The sequence below is a fragment of the Eleutherodactylus coqui genome, chromosome 3, assembly GCF_035609145.1.
Source record: "Eleutherodactylus coqui strain aEleCoq1 chromosome 3, aEleCoq1.hap1, whole genome shotgun sequence".
Taxonomy (NCBI): Eukaryota; Metazoa; Chordata; class Amphibia; order Anura; family Eleutherodactylidae; genus Eleutherodactylus; species Eleutherodactylus coqui.
The window spans coordinates 25,421,431-25,443,438 of NC_089839.1; the positions used below are offsets into that span (position 1 = coordinate 25,421,431).

At 47.1% G+C, this 22,008-nt stretch overlaps 1 protein-coding gene across 1 annotated transcript in view; it reads left to right on the forward strand.

Moving 5' to 3' along the window:
• Positions 1-579: 579 nt before the first annotated feature.
• The window catches only part of LOC136620520 (class I histocompatibility antigen, F10 alpha chain-like), a 40,035-nt gene continuing 18,606 nt past the window's right edge, over positions 580-22,008 (forward strand). Inside the window, exons 1-3 of the mRNA XM_066595354.1 lie at positions 580-733; positions 13,603-13,863; positions 15,884-16,162. Of these exons, the coding sequence (XP_066451451.1) occupies positions 676-733; positions 13,603-13,863; positions 15,884-16,162 (598 nt within the window). The 5' untranslated portion in view covers positions 580-675. The remainder of the gene's footprint in view (positions 734-13,602; positions 13,864-15,883; positions 16,163-22,008) is intronic.

Genomic DNA, 22,008 nt, shown 5'->3' on the forward strand with positions numbered 1-22,008 from the left:
ATGTCAGCGGTGATTATACAGTAAATGGCGTCTCCAGCGATGAATATATCTCCGTGGTGACGGCGGTGTCCGTCCGGCTCTGGTCACACCGCTGTCAGGCTTCTGTCCTCACAGATACGTCACATCCATCATCATTCCCCTTTATCATCGGTCAGATATCGCTTGTTGTCGCCGGATGGAACCGCGGAGCTCGCCGCGCCATTCTGTCCTCCACAGAGCAATGAGAAGCTGATGAGGAGAGGGACACAATGGTGGACAGAGGCGTTATTATTACCCATCACCATGGTGATCACAGCGGCCCCCACAGACCCAGCAGACCTCCTTGCCCGGCTTACTCCTCATTATCAGCTCCTCACACCCCACAGACCCAGCAGACCTCCCTGCCCGGCTTACTCCTCATTATCAGCTCCTCACACTTCTCTACAAATCTCCATTACTTCTGGAAAATCCCGACATCTTACTTTCACTTTCTCCGCCGTCTAACCTCTCCGGCCTCACTCTGCCCGGCAACTGCTGACCAGCCGCAGATTTATTTTACTATTGGAGGAGAGGATACCTTCCGTCCAATCAGAGCTGAGCTCCGCCTCCAGTCTGCGGAGTCACTGACTGACGGCTCCAGTTGTTTGTAGGAGAAGTTCTTTATGTTCTCGTCACTCGGGGCTACAATGTATCAGGATGAGGAAGATGTTCCCCCTCATTGTGCTTCTCCTTCACTTATCTGCAGTGTATTCTGGTGAGTATGGAGGGGATCAGTTATTATATCACTTATCTGCAGTGTATTCTGGGTAGTATGGAGGGGATCTGTTATTATATCACTTATCTGCAGTGTATTCTGGGTAGTATGGAGGGGATCAGTTATTATATCACTTATCTGCGGTGTATTCTGGTGCGTATGGAGGGGGATCAGTTATTATATCAGTTATCTGCAGTGTATTCTGGGGAGTATGGAGGGGGATCAGTTATTATATCACTTATCTGCAGTGTATTTTGGGTAGTATGGAGGGGATCAGTTATTATATCACTTATCTGCGGTGTATTCTGGGGAGTATGGAGGGAATCAGTAATTATATCACTTATCTGCAGTGTATTCTGGGTAGTATGGAGGAGGATCAGTTATTATATCACTTATCTGCAGTGTATTCTGGGGAGTATGGAGGGGGATCAGTTATTATATCACTTATCTGCAGTGTATTCTGGGTAGTATGGAGGAGGATCAGTTATTATATCACTTATCTGCAGTGTATTCTGGGTAGTATGGAGGGGATCAGTTATTATATCACTTATTTGCAGTGTGTTCTGGGGAGTATAGAGGGAGATCAGTTATTATATCACTTATCTGCAGTGTATTTTGGGGAGTATGGAGGGGATCAGTTATTATCAAATCACATTTGATAATAAGATTTGTCAGCAATAGAAAAAGAGAGGAAAAGAAAACCCTTGCAAAAATAATATAAACTATATTGCTGTTGGAATATGGGGTTATCCCTGTAACTTCCCTGCAGGTGACATGTACGCATAGACCTGCCTGGCATTATTATACTGCTGAACATAACCCTGATGGGCACTACTGTGCAATCAGACAATAAAGTGTATACATGCTGCAGACATGTGTTTTTTTTTTCTACATGAAAAACATATAAAACATAATTACCGTATATACTCGAGTATAAGCTGATCCGAGTATAAGCCGAGTCAACAAGTTTTACCACAAAAAACTGATAAAACTTATTGACTCGACTTATAAGCCTAGCTATACTTGAGTATATACTGTGTGTGTGTGTAATATATATATATAGATATATATAGAGATATATATATATATATCTCTATATATATAAAGACGAAAGCCCTCACTGACTCACTGACTGACTGACTCACTCACTCACTCACTCACTGACTGACTCGCCAAAAGTTCTCCAACTTCCCGATGTCGTAGAAACATGAAATTTGGCACAAGCATAGATTATCTCCAAAATAGGAAAAGTAATTGGGTCCCAACTCGATTATTCAATTCTAGCGCAAAAGAATTGGCGTCGAAATTTTACGTACATAATCTAAATCTGTCACTTCCCAATGCCATAGAAACTTAAAACTTGGCAAGAGCATTGATTATGTCATAAATAGGAAAAGCTAATGGGTCCCAACTCGATTATTCAATTCTATGCGCAAAAGAATTAGCGTGCAAATTTTACACACGGAATCTAATTCTCTCACTTCCCGGTGTCATAGAAACTCGAAATTTGGCACGAGCATTGATTATGTCATAAATAGGAAAAGCTAATGGGTCCCAACTCGATTATTCAATTCTATGCGCAAAAGAATTAGCGTCCAAATTTTACGTACGGAATCTAATTTTCTCACTTTCCGGTGTCATAGAAAAGTGAAATTTGGCACAAGCATTGATTATGTCATAAATAGGAAAGGTTCATAGGTCCCAACTCGATTATTCAATTCTAGCGCAAAAGAATTGGCGTCAAAATTTTACGTGCAGAATGTTATTTTTTCACTTTCCGGTGTCATAGAAACAGGAAATTTGGCACAAGCATTGATTATGTCATAAATAGGAAAAGCTAATGGATCCCAACTCCATTATTCAATTCTATGCGCAAAAGAATTAGCGTCCAAATTTTACGTACGCAATCTAATTTTCTCACTTTCCGGTGTCATAGAAACGTGAAATTTGGCACGAGCATTGATTATGTCAAAAATAGGAAAAGCTAATGGGTCCCAACTCGATTATTCAATTCTAGCGCAAAAGAATTGGCGTCGAAATTTTACGTGCGGAATGTAATTTTTTCACTTTCCGGTGTCATAGAAACGGGAAATTTGGCACGAGCATTTATTATGTCATAAATAGGAAACGCTAATGGGTCCCAACTCGATTATTCAATTCTATTCGCAAAAGAATTAGCGTCCAAATTTTACGTGCGGAATGTAATTTTCTCACTTTCCGGTATCATAGAAACGTGAAATCTGGCACGAGCATTGATTATGTCATAAATAGGAAAAGTTCATAGGTCCCAACTTCATTATTCAATTCTAGCGCAAAAGAATTGGCGTCGAAATTTTACGTGCGGAATGTATTTTTCTCACTTTCCGGTGTCATAGAAACAGGAAATTTGGCACGAGCATTGATTATGTCAGAAATAGGAAAAGCTAATGGGTCCCAACTCCATTATTCAATTCTATGCGCAAAAGAATTAGCGTCCAAATTTTACGTGCGGAATGTAATTTTCTCACTTTCCGGTGTCATAGAAACGGGAAATGTGGCACGAGCATTGATTATGTCATAAATAGGAAAAGCTAATGGGTCCCAACTCCATTATTCAGTTCTATGCCCAAAAGAATTAGTATCCAAATTTTACGTACATAATCTAAATGTCTCACTTCCCAATGTCATAGAAACATGAAATTTGGCACAAGCATTGATTGTGTCCTAAGTATGAAAAGTTAATGGGTCCCAACTCGATTATTCAATTCTAAGCGCAAAATAATTAGTGTCCAAATTTTATGTACGTAATCTAATTCTCTCACTTCCTGATGTCATTTTTTATGAAGGAAACGTCACATGGTTGCCTCCACGTGGTGTTTCCTGGGTAACGCAGAGAACTATGCAAAATGGTGAACATATGTTTTTCCTCAGTATCTCTAAAGTAACCACGACTTCATAAGATTTTCCGTGTGAACACCAGATAAACAGCAGTACCAAATTAACTCGGGCGAAGCCGGGTATATCAGCTAGTATATATATATTACACACACACTATACATATACATACCATATATACACAGACGGTACAGTGTAGTATACAGACATATATACACACATATAAACAGACATTAATACACACATACATAGTATACAGACATATATACAGCCATATTCCCCCATATGGACAGACTACTTACATGCAGCAGGATGAATCTTCCCTCCTTCAGGCGCAGTAGGAGCTTCGGGGATGCAGAGCCACTCACCATTATCTTCTCGGGCCTGGCAGACTGTCCGGCGGGGAGGAGAGGAGGACTGGCATCAGCGCTCAACGGGGGATGGCGACTTCCGGCAGCAGAAGGAGGAAAAGACCTCCCACTACTCCATGGCTGTGCGGCAGAAGAAGGAGCCAGCGCTGTGACTTGATCGAGCTCCGGCTGTGATTGGCTGTGATGCCACTGAATGGCTGTGATTGGTTTATCGAGCGTCGGCTGTGATTGGCCGGCGCTCGATCCAATCACAGCGCTGATGGCAGGGGAATCGAACGAGCCAGGGAGATGACAGCGGGGAGAAGAATGAAGTCGCTTGCCGCACCGCCGGGAAGAGCATCACTTCAGGGAGAGCGACGCCGGCTGAGAAGTGAGTATTGCGTTTTTTGGGTGTTTTTTTAAACACCTCACTCGAGTGTAAGCCGATAGGGGCTAAGCGCTGCGGAATAAGTTGGCGCTATACAAATAAAGATTATTATTATTATTTTTCAGCACATTTTTTGTGCTGAAAATTTGGCTTATACTCGAGTACATACGGTACCAGATATGTCGGCAATAAACCAGCAATAGAAAAAGAAGGGGGGAGCCAACACCTGCTGCAATAATATAGAATGCAGTGGTGTTATATTATGGGATTATCTCTGCAGGTGACATGTGATTCTAGACCTGCCTGACATTATGGTGGTGTCCAACATGACACTATTAGGCATCACTGCGCAGTCAAAAAATAAAAAAAAATAAAAAACTGAAGTGCCTAAGTGCTATAAACATGCATTATTGTTTCTTCATAGAAAGCACAAAAAAAAAAGATTTGTCGGCATTGTACTAGCAGAAGAATCCCCCTCAATAACGTAGATAGTAATTAGTGTCACCATATATCAATATATACATAACAGGGCTGATTTATAATTTCGGCCCTTTGGGGTTCTGGTATGAAGCTCCCGAATCCAGAATGCCTCCCTCTTTACAATCATCTCCTTCCTCACTTTGCATCTCTTACTGCCTTTTACTATCTCCATCCCAAAGCTGGAGAAGCCCCTCATGTTGCCCCCCTGATGATGTATAAATGGTCGGCTGCACCAGCACTCCCTCCGGTGCTTCTGGAGATGTTTCTCCCACGTTCCATCATCCTGGTGTGGAGTCTCCTTGATGCGCCTCCTACAGATGACAAGCTGCATTGTGTACAGTGTGTGTTATATATCACATTCATGGGGCCGCAGTTCATGAAGCTACATGGATCACATTGTTTCCTCCTGTCAGAGGGGCAGAAATCCTTCCTTTTGGCCTCCTGCAGACGGTTGGATCCCGCTGTTATGCGAGCCGTGCCCCTGCAGTGACCACCGTGGTTCACCTCCTCCCGACGTCTTCCCTACTCTGCTATGTGCCAGCTATTGCCCAGCCAGCACATGGGCAGAGCAGAAGCGGCGCGTCAGCCATGACGAGTCTTTGCACAGTTCGCACAGAAATAGGACATCCCGCGATTTGTTTTCCCCCGTGGGGTTTCACGCGGTCAAATCACGGCTATCTGCATAGGATTGCATTATCTATTGGCGTGCGTTACATTTATTTTTACCACATTTACAATACCCTTTGTCTGGCGACCAGTGTTCCCTGCGGGGGGCGCTCCAGAAGGTACTTGGTGACAGTTTGTTCCCTAGACTCCTCCTCTTTTTGGGCACAATATGTACCTTTCTCTAAAATAATTTTCAGCTCCCCGTCTTATTTCAGGATGGGCAACAAATTGCCAGAGTTTCCTGATGCTGTTATATTCCGCAGGCTGGGGTCACACGGGAAACATTCCTGGCGGAAATGTCGCGGTATTGTCACACCGAAAACCTGCAAATGTGAAAACGCAGCTTCAAAATCCGCAGCACTTAGGCGGCTGGGAATCTGTGCCGGTATTGCCCCGACGGATTCGCCGTCCACATGGCTGGCTGAACCCGGATTCAGCGGTCGCAGGCAGATTTGCCACGATGAAACTCCAGATGGAATTTCTGTGGCAAATCCGCCCCGTGTGAACGCAGCCTTCCTGTAGGCTGTTGCATAGGTTAGCCTCTTCTCATTAGATTTGCTAATGTGGTGTTTGTTTATCAAGGTCTTTCCACCCATGGAGTTAACCCTTTCCTTGGCTCTCCCCACAGTTTTTGCATTATCCCCCCCCCTCCCCAATTATAACCTTAGGCATATATCTTTCAGCCTCACTAGAGCCCCTTCCATCAGATCATTCTCTCTTAGCTCTGACTCCCCACTGGTATAGCCTGTATAGTGTGAGACGGGTGACAGCTACTCCCAAGCAGGATGGTACTACCAGCATTGGGCTTGTGGTATAGGGGGATGTTAACCCTATGCTGGCGCACATCACCCCTCATATGGGGATCCAAAGATGAGATCTCCAACGATGATTACAGGTTACAGTTGTTATAAATGAATGCAAAAAGCTGGAAATGTAGTTTGGAACGTGATCCGATGTCCCGGGTGCCTCAATCATACGGCGTTTCTGTTCCGCACCAGAATCAGGTCATCTATATATCTTGCATATCACACCACACAATGCAAAAAAGGGTTAGAATATGAGAAAACGGTATGTTCCTCCCACCAGGCCGCAAACAAGTTAGCCATGGTGGGGAGAACTTGGAGCCCATAGGGGCTCCCACAATCTGTAAACACCATCAAACAAAAAATAATTGTTTTAAGCAGAAATTCAGCCCTGGACAAGATGAGTTCTTTCATGTTTTCACCATACTGACTGTATCTGTTTAGATGTAATGTTAATGCCTGTAGTGCCATGTGGTGCGGTATGCAAGAATAGAGACTTGTAACATCATGTCACCCATCCATATCGGCTCTGACATCTGACATCATCCAGCTGTTGGATGACACTTCTACTGTCATTGGGGAACCCCGGGGCTCCCAACCCAAGAGGCTGTAGAGCTCGATCAATCCCTGCGCTCAACCTTTTACTAAGGGAACCAATGCCCAACACAATTGGACGCATGGGTGGGGGAAGCACATTCTTGGGGACTTTAGGGAGGCTGTAAAAAACGGCTTTAGATGGATTTTCTGGGGCCAAATATTTAGTCTCCTTTTCAGATAATATCCCAAGACTCGAACCTTCTTCTAATAGATTCAGTAGTTTGATGGAGAACAGCCCGGGGGGATCCCCGCTCATTTTTCTGTATGTTGTAGAGTCATCCAGAATAATACGGATCAATTTGGCGTATAACACAGAATCCAGGACAACGATGTTACCGCCTTTATCAGACGGCTTAATTACCAGGCTGTCATTCTCCATCAGACTGTTCAATTCCCTAGGTTCCCCCACTGATACATTCTATATGTTCTTCCTTCTGTGTTCCCTGCTTTGTGTTTCCTTATACGGGTTTTTTAGTTCTCTTTGTATGTTGGAGGTCCTCAATAGCTCTCGGCCTAGATGTTAACTGGGACTTGGGACTGTCAGATGTAGATTCTCACACTCTTCCAAGGAGACCTTACTGTCCTCTTCCAATGCTGCAAATCCAATAGAGCCGTCATCTCCAATAAACGTTTTGCACAGAAATTATCTTGTGTCCCTTGGAGTTCAGAAGAAACATATCGGCCCGATCTCCTTTATTTTTGTTATTTTGAAAATATTTCTTGACAACTAAGGGCTCATGCCCACGGCCGTGTCGGGCTCCGCAGGCAGAATACCCCATACTCACCTCCGGATCCACTGCATAGCTCCCGCATTACGCGCCGGCGGTGTCATATGGCGCTGCTGGTGGTGGGCGTATTTACGCTATACTTCTGTTGTGCTACAGTGGAAGTATAGCGTGACGGGCGGCTTCCATTGACTACAATAGAAGCCGTCCACGCGTATTCCCACGGCAGATAGGACATGCCGTGGGTAATTTCACTCTGTGGAATTCCGCAGCGGGTACATTGAGCTATTAGCTTCAATAGAAATCCGTCCGTGGGCATTAGCCCTAACGTCCTGACAAACTTATTTAGGTCAAGAATAGTTTGAGATGGCTTAGAGGTGGCATCTGGTACAGACGTTAGTCCTTTATTGAGAACATTGATCTGTTCCTGGGACAAAATGTGAGGGGTCATGTAAATATCATTATTCTCCATTATCTCCCTTCGGGTTGGATGCCGTCTTCTCCCTCCTTCTTCTGCGTCGTTTTTTGAACCCCTTTACTTCGGGTTCCCAGAATTTCTTGTATAGGACTTGTCTGAGTTGGATTGCTGGAAGTTGGACGTATGAAAGCACCCGTCAGACTCCTCCAACTCTGAGGATGAAGAAGTCACTCTGGGCCGTGATGTATTATGTGGTCTCCTCGGTTTCGATATGGACCCAGGATAGGTTATTGTAAATGTGGTAAAAGTAAACACAACAAATGCCAATCTGCCTCCAAAAGGAAGGATTTCTGCCCCTCTGACAGGAGGAAACAATGTGATCCATGTAGCTTCATGAACTGCGGCCCCATGAATGTGATATATAACACACACTGTACACAATGCAGCTTGTCATCTGTAGGGGGCGCATCAAGGAGACTCCACACCAGGATGATGGAACGTGGGAGAAACATCTCCAGAAGCACCGGAGGGAGTGCTGGTGCAGCCGACCATTTATACATCATCAGGGGGGCAACATGAGGGGCTTCTCCAGCTTTGGGATGGAGATAGTAAAAGGCAGTAAGAGATGCAAAGTGAGGAAGGAGATGATTGTAAAGAGGGAGGCATTCTGGATTCAGGAGCTTCACAACAGAACCCCAAAGGGCCGAAATTATAAATCAGCCCTGTTATATATATATGGTGACACTAATTACTATCTACGTTATTGAGGGGGATTCTTCTGCTAGCACAATGCCGACAAATCATGTTTTTTGTGTTTTCCATGAAGAAACAATAATGCATGTTTATAGCACTTCAATGTATTAGTTTATTGTTGGACAGCCCTGTAAGGCCGGGTTCACACGGGGCGGATTTGCCATGGAATTTTGCTGTGGCAAAACCCCCTGCGGCCACTAATCCTGGCATCGGCCAGCCATGTGGACGGGATTTGACAAAAGTCTCGTCCACACGGGGCGGACGATCCGTCGCGGCAAAGCTGGCATTATCCGGCTCTGTGGCACAGATTCCCGGGACGCAGCGTGTCAGTTCTATTTTTTTTTTCTGTTGCGGCCTCGCTCCTCTCTGTGGGAGAGCCGGCCACAACGGATATCATTGCAGCGGATTTTCTCCCCCCCCCCCCCCTCTTTCTATTGCTGGTTTATTGCCAACAAATCAGGTAATTATGTTTTATAGGTTTTTCATGTAGAAACAAATCCCATGTCTGCAGCATTTCTGCACATTATTGTCTGGTTGCACATAGTGCCCATCAGGGTGTTCAGCAGTATAATAATGCCTGGCAGGTTATGAACATGTGTAATATGTGATTTACTAATGTGCATGGCTCTGTAGATATATTTATATGTTTAATACACCCACTGTAAGGGCTCATTCACATGGATGTATATCGGTGGGTTTTCACGTCCGGCCGATATATGCTGCCCCTCTCTGCAAGGGGAGGAGGCGGTATGGGTGGGGAGCTCGGTGCACTGAGCTCCCGCCCCCTACGCCCCACACCACTGTTTGCAATGGGAGGGCATGACAGGGTGGAGCTTACCTCTGCCCAATCCCGCAGACAGTGGCAGGGCACGGGAGCTCAGCACCTAGCTCCCACCCCATCCCGCCTCCTCCCCTTGCAGAGAGGGGCAGTGTATATCGGCCGGGTGTGAAAACCCAACTGATGTACGTCCCTGGGAATAAGCCCTAAACCTGCAGCAAACCTGGAGTGAATGAATGGATTGTGGATCCACCCAACAACCAATCAGGTCCGGCATCTGCTTGTCTTTAGATCTGTGTTATATAAGACGTGTTCGTCAGTGTGTACAGAGCTGGTGAGAGGCTGCAGGACCAGCCGAAACGCGTCCAGGACCGCGACAACTTGTCGTCATGTCTGATCCCGGAAGATAAAGATTTCAGACCTAGAAGCCGACCTACCTGTTTATTACATATGTACTGATATGCTGTAATCTATAAGACGGCGGGATGGAATGTGCACTATAGAGGAAATGCAGCTATTGTCGGTGAACTCGGCGTTTGTTCTTCTGTCACTAGAGATGATGCAATCACCGTGTGACAGTATGGCGGTATTACTCCACTACATGTAAAGGGAGGGGAAATAATGGAGAACATGATGTGCGGGAAATATATTATATATTACAGAGCATAGAAAATAGGGGAGCAGCTAAGAGTCATAACATGTGATACATTTATTAAAGCCGTGTCAGTTTGTGGTGCGAGTTATTGGTGTGTATGTACACCCGCCATGAGGTTGTGTAAGGTAAGAAATGTATCTAACATGTCTAGTGACCTGCGGCAGTTATATCACATGCGCCATATCCTCTGCGGTATAGCGTCATGTATCTTATAAGACTGATGATATCCCTCATCCGTACCCCACAAGTCCTACACGGCTGCGTCCTCCCCTCATCATCCTCACAGACTGTACATTATATAATGGCTGATTGATAGTTTGTTATATAAATGCCACAACTGGCGGTCCGTACCGCTCAGACGCCGGATGTAATAATCGCCGCTGTGTGAACGGACATTGGGGTCCAGCTGCTGCAGAACATCTTCTTGATGAAGCAGACAAAGGGTTCTTGTGTACTATTACAGTTTGATATAAAACTTTCAAAAGAGGTTCTGCAGCAGGTTTAGTGTGTGCTAAACAGTAAATAACACCAGCTGCCTCAGAAGCTCTTTGAGGAGCTATAAGGTACTGTGAAGCGCACATTATATCACATACAGGGCAAAAACCCTGAAACAGCTGTCTGTACATGAAGTCTGGCTTTGCTTGTAATTCCCAGTCATTGTAACAAGGCTTGTATAAAAAGTCTGACTTTGGCTTGAAGGAATGCTGCCTTCCAATAGGTGGCGCTGTGGAGGATTTATTCCGTCTCCCTTATTTGCATATTACCCAGAGGAGCGTGCGTGGCCATTTGAGCCTCCTCACTTAGTTTATAATTTATAGTATATAGTTTCTGACCGCTGTACATACATACATGACCAAGACCCTGTCCCCTACATGCTGTACATACATATATGACGGAGACCCTGTAACCTACATGCTGTACATACATATATGACCGAGACCCTGTCACCTACACGCTGTACATACATACATGACCAAGACCCTGTCACCTACACGCTGTACATACATACATGACCGAGACCCTGTCATCTACACGCTGTTCATACATACATAGCCGAGACCCTGTCACCTACACGCTGTACATACATACATGACCAAGACCCTATCACCTACACGCTGTACATACATACATGACCAAGACCATGTCACCTACACGCTGTACATACAAAGATGACCAAGACCCTGTCACCTACACGCTGTGCATACAAACATGACCAAGACCCTGTCACCTACACGCTGTACATACAAACATGACCAAGACCCTGTCACCTACACGCTGTGCATACATACATGACCGAGACCCTGTAACCTATACGCTGTACATACATACATGACCGAGACCCTGTCACCTACACGCTGTACATACATACATGACCGAGACCCGGTCCCCTACACGCTGTACATACATACATGACCGAGACCCGGTCCCCTACACGCTGTACATACATACATGACCAAGACCCTGTCAACTACACGCTGTGCATACATACATGACCGAGACCCGGTCCCCTACACGCTGTACATACATACATGACCAAGACCCTGTCACCTACACGCTGTGCATACATACATGACCGAGACCCTGTAACCTACATGCTGTACATACATACATGACCAAGACCCTGTCCCCTACACGCTGTACATACATACATGACCAAGACTGTCACCTACACGCTGTGCATACATACATGACCAAGACCGTCACCTACACGCTGTGCATACATACATGACCAAGACCCTGTTACCTACACGCTGTACATACATACATGACTGATACCCTGTCACCTACACGCTGTACATACATACATGACCGAGACCCGGTCACCTACACGCTGTACATACAAACATGACCGAGATCCTGTAACCTACACGCTGTACATACATACATGACCAAGACCCTGTCACCTACACGCTGTACATACATACATGACCAAGACCCTGTCACCTACACGCTGTACATGCATACATGACCAAGACCCTGTAACCTACACGCTGTACATACATACATGACCAAGACCCTGTCACCTACACGCTGTACATACATACATGACCAAGACCCTGTCACCTACACGCTGTACATACATACATGACTGAGACCCTGTAATCTACACGCTGTACATACATACATGACCGAGACCCTGTTACCTACACGCTGTACATACATACATGACCGATACCCTGTAACCTACACGCTGTACATACATACATGACTGAGGCCCTGTCACCTACACGCTGTACATACATACATGACCGAGACCCGGTCACCTACACGCTGTACATACAAACATGACCGAGATCCTGTAACCTACACGCTGTACATACATACATGACCAAGACCCTGTCACCTACACGCTGTACATACATACATGACCAAGACCCTGTCACCTACACGCTGTACATGCATACATGACCAAGACCCTGTAACCTACACGCTGTACATACATACATGACCAAGACCCTGTCACCTACACGCTGTACATACATACATGACCAAGACCCTGTCACCTACACGCTGTACATACATACATGACTGAGACCCTGTAATCTACACGCTGTACATACATACATGACCGAGACCCTGTTACCTACACGCTGTACATACATACATGACCGATACCCTGTAACCTACACGCTGTACATACATACATGACCGAGACCCTGTAACCTACACGCTGTACATACATACATGACTGAGGCCCTGTAACCTATATGCTGTACATACATACATGACCGAGACCCGGTCACCTACACGCTGTACATACAAACATGACTGAGATCCTGTAACCTACACGCTGTACATACATACATGACCAAGACCTTGTCGCCTACACGCTGTACATACATACATGACCAAGACCCTGTCACCTACACGCTGTACATACATACATGACCTGTCACCTATAGAAATATACATGATAACTCTTCCTGTGATTGTAGTATATGGCGGCTTCACATCAGTGTAAGCACCGTGTATTTGCTTTGTAAAAGACGTTTTCGCGTGTGTTTTCGCACATATTACTGTACTTTTTGCGCTCGCTGTGTGATTTCACACGCACACGGGTCACAGCCCCTCCCGGATTCACATGCTATTTGAAATGCCTAATGAGTTCCAGATGTGTTCTTTCTTCCTCAAAAATCGTGCAGCGCATTCCGATATCACGCGGGAACTGAATGTGAATTTGCGCACCTCTCAGACTTTCTGTGGGGCTTTTGGAGCGCAAATGTGCACAAAAATACAGCGTGGAGCTTATTTTTCGCAAGCGCAAAAACCAGTAATGAGAATGAAGCTACTGAAATCAGTGGGTTCTATCCTCTGTGTATTGTGTGTGAACACGCTGGTGTGACTCCGCCCCGTGTGATATGTAACACTCTGTATCTCTCAGACAGTCACTCTCTGCGCTACTATTACACGGCGGTCTCGGCTCCGGGGTCCGGGGTACCTGAGTTCTCTTATGTTGGATATGTGGATGATCAGGAGATTGTGAATTATAACTCAGTCAGCCGGAGGTTGTTACCGCGAGCGGAGTGGATGAAGAAGGAGGAACCCGAATACTGGGAGACACAGACACGCATTGGTAAAGGAAATGAGGCTGTATCCAGAAATAATGTGAGGATACTGATGGAGCGCTTCAACCAGACTGGAGGTGAGAGACATATATACTTATATACCCTACTGTATATACACAGTCATATACACGATACACACTAATATACATGGTATACTCTCTGCTCACCGATATATACACACAAAAAATCCAGAATTCCAGAAAAAAAATATCGCTCCTGTGAATACATTCACAGTAAATAATGGCTCCTCTCACTGTACGAGTTCCATCCATGTCGCAGTCCAACAAACCCGCGTGATAACATCGCCCTGTGGGGTGCGACCTCCGAGCGCCTGTGACTCTGGTTTACAGCAGTTTTCCCCCAGTTTCCTGCGTGTGAATGGCGGTGAGCCGCTGCCGCCTGGTATAGTCACATGACATTCCCAGCGGTAACTAACGCGGGGGTCCTAATGTGAGCCGAGGGAGGACAGAAACCTCTATGGAGCGGAAGGACGTGTATTCCCCATCACTACAGAAGGATGGCGCTATGTGATGACGCTCCCCTCCGTCAGGACCTCCTGGGGTTTGTGTTCGGGCAGGAATTCAGCTGTTTTAGCGTTGTGGCTAAACAAGAACAGTTCCCAGCGGTGCTCTGCATGAACCGCCTCATGTGTCCGTATCACCGCTAACTAGAAGGTGGGAGGTCCGATGACATCACATGTGATGTCACCCTGCGATCTGATGACATCACATGGTCACTGATATAGTGGAGTGTGAAGTCCCGGCCGTTGGGTGGCCGTACACACAGCGGATGGTCTATCGTATTTGCATGCAGGTCACAACAGAATGTAAAGGTGTATTTGCGTCGGGATAACAAAACCCACAACACGTCCGTGGAAGCATCTCCGCAGTGAGAATACCCCCCACACCGTTCTCTGCTTGTGTTGTGGATTTTGCGCTGTTTTTAGGCCCCGCCCACACCGGCGTTGTCAGGTACATTTCTTGCAAGCGAAAAACGCAGAGAAAGTGTAAACAGCGCATTTTATAGGATACAATCTCATTATTACATGTATGTGTGATATACGGTAGAATACGCTATAAATGAGCAGCGTCCGTATTTACTGCAATCCTCATAAAATGTCAGAAAAGTTCTGGAACTAAATACAGAAAAACTGAAATCCCAGATAAACGCGCCGCGAGACGAGCGGAAACTAAACCCATTGGCTGCAACGTAAACACATAATTGTATCCGTTATTATCCGCTGTATTTGCGGACAGAACGCGGCGCTTCAATCCCACAAACATAAGAAACGCACAGAAACGTTCGCACGGCTTCACTACATTTAACCCCTTATGGCCTGCGGGTCAGTGAGACGCTACGTAATCAGCCACTTTTTGGACTAAACCGTGTGCGTCTCACGGATGCCCATATGGTGGTGAGGACGGGCGCTGACGCTACATGTGATCCACCATTATTGTATCAGTCGATAGGTCCAGGCGCAGCGCAGATCCGTATGTGGTGACCGCAGATCGTCCGCAGCGAGTTCCAGGCCCTTATAGTTAGTGATCGCCTCCATGATTCTGCAGATTTCCTGCGTACGATGCGGAGTGATAGGTGTGAGGACACGGGACATGTAATAAGTCAGTGAGGAAGTTATATAATAATGTACCGAGAAGTACAAATATGGGGGCATTAACCCCTTCCTCCCCCCGTTTCTCCATTACATCTATCAGTTATAGGAAACATGACAGTTACCTGCCCAGGTGCCATATGTGGGCAGGGCTGTCCACCATTATGCTAGCCTGTCAGTCAGATGACTAGGGATGATGTAGCGGTACATACTGTGTACAGCCCACTGAACTACAACAGGTAGCTGGCGGGGCATGCTGGGAACTGTAGTTCACACACAAGTGTTCGCACTCGGCTGTTAATAAGCCGTGTTATAGACTGTATGTAGTACATGTGAAGGACACGTATAACATCACATGAGTGACCTGTGTATATAATATGTACAGTATGTGTCATACACCTGTATATTACATGTCACACACACACACTGCACATATGACCGGTACATTACATACGTGTTCTGTATAACATGTTCTGTGATGTCTGCAGGTTTCCATACCTCCCAGTGGATGTACGGCTGTGAGCTGGATGATGACGGCAGCATCAGAGGATATGAGCAGTACAGATATGATGGAGGAGAGTTCATGGCGCTGGACACACAGACCTGGACATTCACGGCCACCATGAGCCAGGCGCTGATCACCACACAGAGATTGAACAGTCCGGAAGAACGAGTGGGGGAGATACTGAGGAATTATCTGGAGAATGAATGTATAGACTGGCTGAAGAAATATGTGGAGAACGGGAGAGAAGAGCTGGAGAGGAGAGGTGAGGCTCATCATCATGTCACATACATGTGTGTGATGTATGATATGTGTGTGTGATATGTGTGTGTGATGTATATATGTGTGATATATGTGTGTGTGCTATATATGTATGCGTGATGTGTGATATGTGGAGAACGGGAGAGAAGAGCTGGAGAGGAGAGGTGAGGCTCATCATCATATCACATACATGTGTGTGATGTATGTGTGATATGTGTGTGTGATGTATATACGTGTGATATATGTGTGTGTGCTATATATGTATGCGTGATGTGTGATATGTGGAGCTCCGGCCATCGCACATCTGTATACACAGCGGGTCTTCAGCTTCAGTATAGTCACAGACCTTTTCCTTTCCACCTTCCAAGAGCCATAACTTGTATTCTCCGCCGTACGAGGACTTTGTTTTATCGAGATGATTTTTATTTTTTGATACATATAAAACATATTGTATAACTTATTAGAGGAGTTTTCCACGAAAGCTAAAAAGTTGCAAATTTTTGCAGAAATTTTCCACTTGCGCAGAAATTTTCAAGTTATTTATTCCAGAAACTCTCATTATAAATGTCCCCCAATGAACCTTCCTGTGAATATTCCTCCTGTGCTGACATCGTCCTGACACTTACAAGCTGGATCCAGTGCTTGCTGCAGGGTCTCCAAGCCGTTACTCACCCAGATAGTCCCGGTAGTCTGGCTGCTGACGCTGCACTGGGCCGAGTCGCAGCACCCAACAGTCTGAACAGGAGTCTTGCAGTAATACAGGCTACAATCAGGGCCGGCAGCACAAGTGTATTAACGAGGTCCAGGCTACAATCAGGGTTGGCAGCACAAGTGTATTAACGAGGTCCAGGCTGAATATCAGGGCCGACAGCACAAGTGTATTAACGAGGTCCAGGCTGAACATCAGGGCCGGCCGCACAAGTGTATTAACGAGGTCCAGGCTGATCATCAGGGCCGGCAGCACAAGTGTATTAACGAGGTCCAGGCTGATCATCAGGGCCGGCAGCACAAGTGTATTAACGAGGTCCGGGCTGAACATCAGGGCCGGCAGCACAAGTGTATTAATGAGGTCCAGGCTACAATCAGGGTTGGCAGCACAAGTGTATTAACGAGGTCCGGGCTGAACATCAGGGCCGGCAGCACAAGTGTATTAACGAGGTCCAGGCTACAATCAGGGTTGGCAGCACAAGTGTATTAACGAGGTCCAGGCTGATCATCAGGGCCGGCAGCACAAGTGTATTAACGAGGTCCGGGCTGAACATCAGGGCCGGCAGCACAAGTGTATTAATGAGGTCCAGGCTGAACATCAGGGCCAGCAGCACAAGTGTATTAATGAGGTCCAGGCTGAACATCAGGGCCAGCAGCACAAGTGTATTAACGAGGTCCGTATTAATGAGGTCTCTGCTTAACATCAGGGCCGGCAGCACAAGTGTATTAACGAGGTCCGGGCTGAACATCAGGGCGGGCAGCACAAGTGTATTAATGAGGTCAAGGCTGAACATCAGGGTCGGCAGCACAAGTGTATTAATGAGGTCAAGGCTGAACATCAGGGCCAGCAGCACAAGTGTATTAATGAGCTCTCTGCTGAACATCAGGGCCAGCAGCACAAGTGTATTAACGAGGTCCGGGCTGAACATCAGGGCCAGCAGCACAAGTGTATTAACGAGGTCCAGACTGAACATCAGGGCCGGCAGCACAAGTGTATTAACGAGGTCTGGGCTGAACATCAGGGTCGGCAGTACAAGTGTATTAACGAGGTCCAGGCTGAACATCAGGGCAGGCAGCACAAGTGTATTAACGAGGTCCGGGCTACAATCAGGGTTGGCAGCACAAGTGTATTAACGAGGTCCAGGCTGAACATCAGGGCCGGCCGCACAAGTGTATTAACGAGGTCCAGGCTGATCATCAGGGCCGGCAGCACAAGTGTATTAACGAGGTCCAGGCTGATCATCAGGGCCGGCAGCACAAGTGTATTAACGAGGTCCGGGCTGAACATCAGGGCCGGCAGCTAGAGATGAGCGAACACGTTCGGCCCCGCCCCTTTTTCGCCCGAACACCGAACTTTGCGAACACCTCGGTGTTCGGGCGAAAAAGTTCGGGGGCCGCCGTGGCAGCGCGGGGGGGTGCGGCGGGGAGCGGGGGGGAGAGGGAGAGAGAGAGGGCTCCCCCCTGTTCCCCGCTACTGCCGCCCGCGCCGCCGCGCATCTCCCCGCCCCCCGGCGGCACCCGGACACTTACGCGCGAACACTCCAGTGTTCGCTAAAGCCGGTGTCCGGGTGCGGATGTGTCCGTTACGGACACGTTCGCTCATCTCTACCGGCAGCACAAGTGTATTAATGAGGTCCAGGCTACAATCAGGGTTGGCAGCACAAGTGTATTAACGAGGTCCGGGCTGAACATCAGGGCCGGCAGCACAAGTGTATTAACGAGGTCCAGGCTACAATCAGGGTTGGCAGCACAAGTGTATTAACGAGGTCCAGGCTGATCATCAGGGCCGGCAGCACAAGTGTATTAACGAGGTCCGGGCTGAACATCAGGGCCGGCAGCACAAGTGTATTAATGAGGTCCAGGCTGAACATCAGGGCCAGCAGCACAAGTGTATTAATGAGGTCCAGGCTGAACATCAGGGCCAGCAGCACAAGTGTATTAACGAGGTCCGTATTAATGAGGTCTCTGCTTAACATCAGGGCCGGCAGCACAAGTGTATTAACGAGGTCCGGGCTGAACATCAGGGCGGGCAGCACAAGTGTATTAATGAGGTCAAGGCTGAACATCAGGGTCGGCAGCACAAGTGTATTAATGAGGTCAAGGCTGAACATCAGGGCCAGCAGCACAAGTGTATTAATGAGGTCTCTGCTGAACATCAGGGCCAGCAGCACAAGTGTATTAACGAGGTCCGGGCTGAACATCAGGGCCAGCAGCACAAGTGTATTAACGAGGTCCAGACTGAACATCAGGGCCGGCAGCACAAGTGTATTAACGAGGTCTGGGCTGAACATCAGGGTCGGCAGCACAAGTGTATTAACGAGGTCCAGGCTGAACATCAGGGCAGGCAGCAAGCAATAATAACGTCCAAAGTCAGAATGGTCAGAGTCAGGCAAGGATCAGCACCAGGATATACACAAATGGGGGCTTTACAAGAAGTGGCAGTTAGAGAGCAACTGATTAGGTATTCTCCATAAGGGGGGAGGATGTCTAATATAACAGGGAATGGCTGGTGATTGGTGGGGGGTAGGATTCAGGATCTCGCATTAGCCCTTTAAGAAAGGGGAAGGTAGGGTGTAGCAGCCCTATGGGCAGAGGACTGGGAGTCAGAGGTGCAGCGTGGAACATGGAAGAGTTGGCTGACTGTAAATTTATGAATAGATGAGTAGCAGCGGCGCGCCATGACAGTTTATTACCGGCCAGGTAACAAGCCTACCTGCCATCGTGAACTCCCTGTTTCAGATGTTGCAGTGCTTGAGAGGGTTTAAAGAAAGGATTAACAAATCACAGTGGTATGAGGAATCTATATATTCAAAACTAGGGCCGTCACAGATATAGAATTTTAAAAGAAATAACTTTATTAGAAATTAGGTTAAAAAAGTCAAGGCCAACAAACAAGACGCAATTACATAAAACATATAGTGACAGGATAGACATACAGACAGTGGACAGAATCGAGGAGAGGTGGGGGAAGGAAATTGTGTTACTGGGGGGACTCCCCACCTCATACCTCGCTCCCTTTGATAATATACACGGGACCACTTCTTGTTAATAAAACTTCTTTATTGAAACCATTTACTTTATGCTGGCATAAACTATGTGGGAAGGCCACAGCTTATTTATTTATTAATATATAACCTTAACTTATTTACTTCTTCCCATGCCTATCAACTATCCTTAACTCCTAACGCTCAAACTCTTTCGAGGCGCGAGAAAGCCCGTTACGGCCTGTACGCACCCTCAAATTCCCAGCTGGCATGGGAATTCCCCTATAACCGCCACGAAGGATGCAGCCTGCCTACGCTGCCATCCGCCCCCCACATGCCAGCGACAGAGCCGCCTCGACCCCGTCCTGCAGCCCCGATAGGAATGTGTCCATACCTATGTCACTTAATTGGACACCATCCTTCCTTCACATCCCTGTCACCTTCTTCTCCAACTCCCAATGCCTAATGGCCACCCCTCCTATTGACCTAACGAATTTCGAGATTTTAAAATTAACACTCTTTCTGACCCTGTCAATAGCCTCTACGTCCCTTGCTTCTTTCCACACTCTCCTCGCGACTATATTGGACCATACCAGAATGGTCTCCTCAAAAAATCTCCTGAACCTCAACATATCTTCCTTCATAAGCGCCACTAACTCCGCTACCTTTACCCTCCCCAAATCATTGCCTCCTGCGTGAATTACTAATATCACTTTCCCCTGGGACCATCTGCTGACACACAATATCTCCTGTAGCAGCCTGGCCCATTGTAGACCTCTTATCCCGTGCCATTTCACCTGGACCTCTTTCAGGCCCAGGTTTCTGCCAATAGGCCGGGTCCCCGCTCTTTTCTCTGCCCAATGTATAAACGAGTGTCCTACCACCCAAATAGTCCATTCCGAACCTGCAAAATAAAACAATAACAGCACGCCAACAGTTAAAACATTTACCACCCTTATAAAACTCGCAAATTTGGTCGGACGTACGACTTGTACGCCTCCGACCTCCAGCGTCCGACCCGCTTCACCTCATCTCCTCTTAATCCGCATGCGAACGCCGACGTTGCTGCGCCAATCCTGAACGAATGCGTGCCAAACTCGCTGGGTTCGAACCCCAACCTCCTCAGGCATGCGCGCATGACCGCCCCTAACTGGAACTTAGTTAGTGGGGCCCCCGAAGCGTGCTCCAGCAGCTGTCCTTTCCCGCTGTGGTGCGACAAAAACTGCTTTAGCAACGCTACCGGGCATGAAGCTGTCCCCAAAGCAGTTAAGCGCAGCCACTCGCCTGCGCCGTACACATCAGTTTTAGACTTTTTAATGCATAACTTTATATCCGACTCGCTGCACAGCACATCCTCGAAACGCAACCCCCCCAGCTCCTACAGCTGGGGGCTACTATTTCGCTCAGTCTTAACGCCGCAAAAAATGCTAACGAAAAAGCGACCCGAAAAAGCAGCGCCTCACCTTCATCCTTGCACACCACTTCCAAAACGCTCAGCATCGCATTCAGCAATTCAAAGGTTATCGGCCGCCTGTCGTCTCTCGACGAACTCTCTTTTTTCCATCCTTTTATGATCTGTCCGAAGACAAATTCCTTGGTCACGTCGCGCCGTCCGTGTATGCGCAACAAAAACGCGATAGCCGATAAATGCTTGCGCGCCGCACCTGCCGACGCGCCTCGTCGCCGCAGCCCCGCCAGTAAATCCAATGTAACCGCTCTCGCCCGCGCTCCTCCGGGGAATTGTCCCCCTGCTGCAGCCAACCATGTTTTCCATATCGCGTTATAGCGTTTCCACGTCGATTCCGCAACAGAGTTGCGAATCAGAGTCGTGAGCTCTCTTCTACTATCTCCCATAAGATCCACGGGCAACATACCCCTTTGACATCCGCTGTCGGGTGAAGTTCCCTGAATCTCTCCATCTGGAAACGAGAAAGAGCGTCAGCCGTGTTATTATTTACTCCGGATATGTGTCTCGCCTTCAGCTTGATATTATTTTGCAAGCATCTCAAAACCAAATGGCGTAACACTGCCAAAACCAAGGGAGATCTGGATGTCTGCTTGTTCACTGCTGTCACTACTGCCTGGTTATCCGACCAGAAGCAGATGTTCTTATTCTCCAAAACCGGCCCCCAGATCTCCACCGCCACCATTAAAGGAA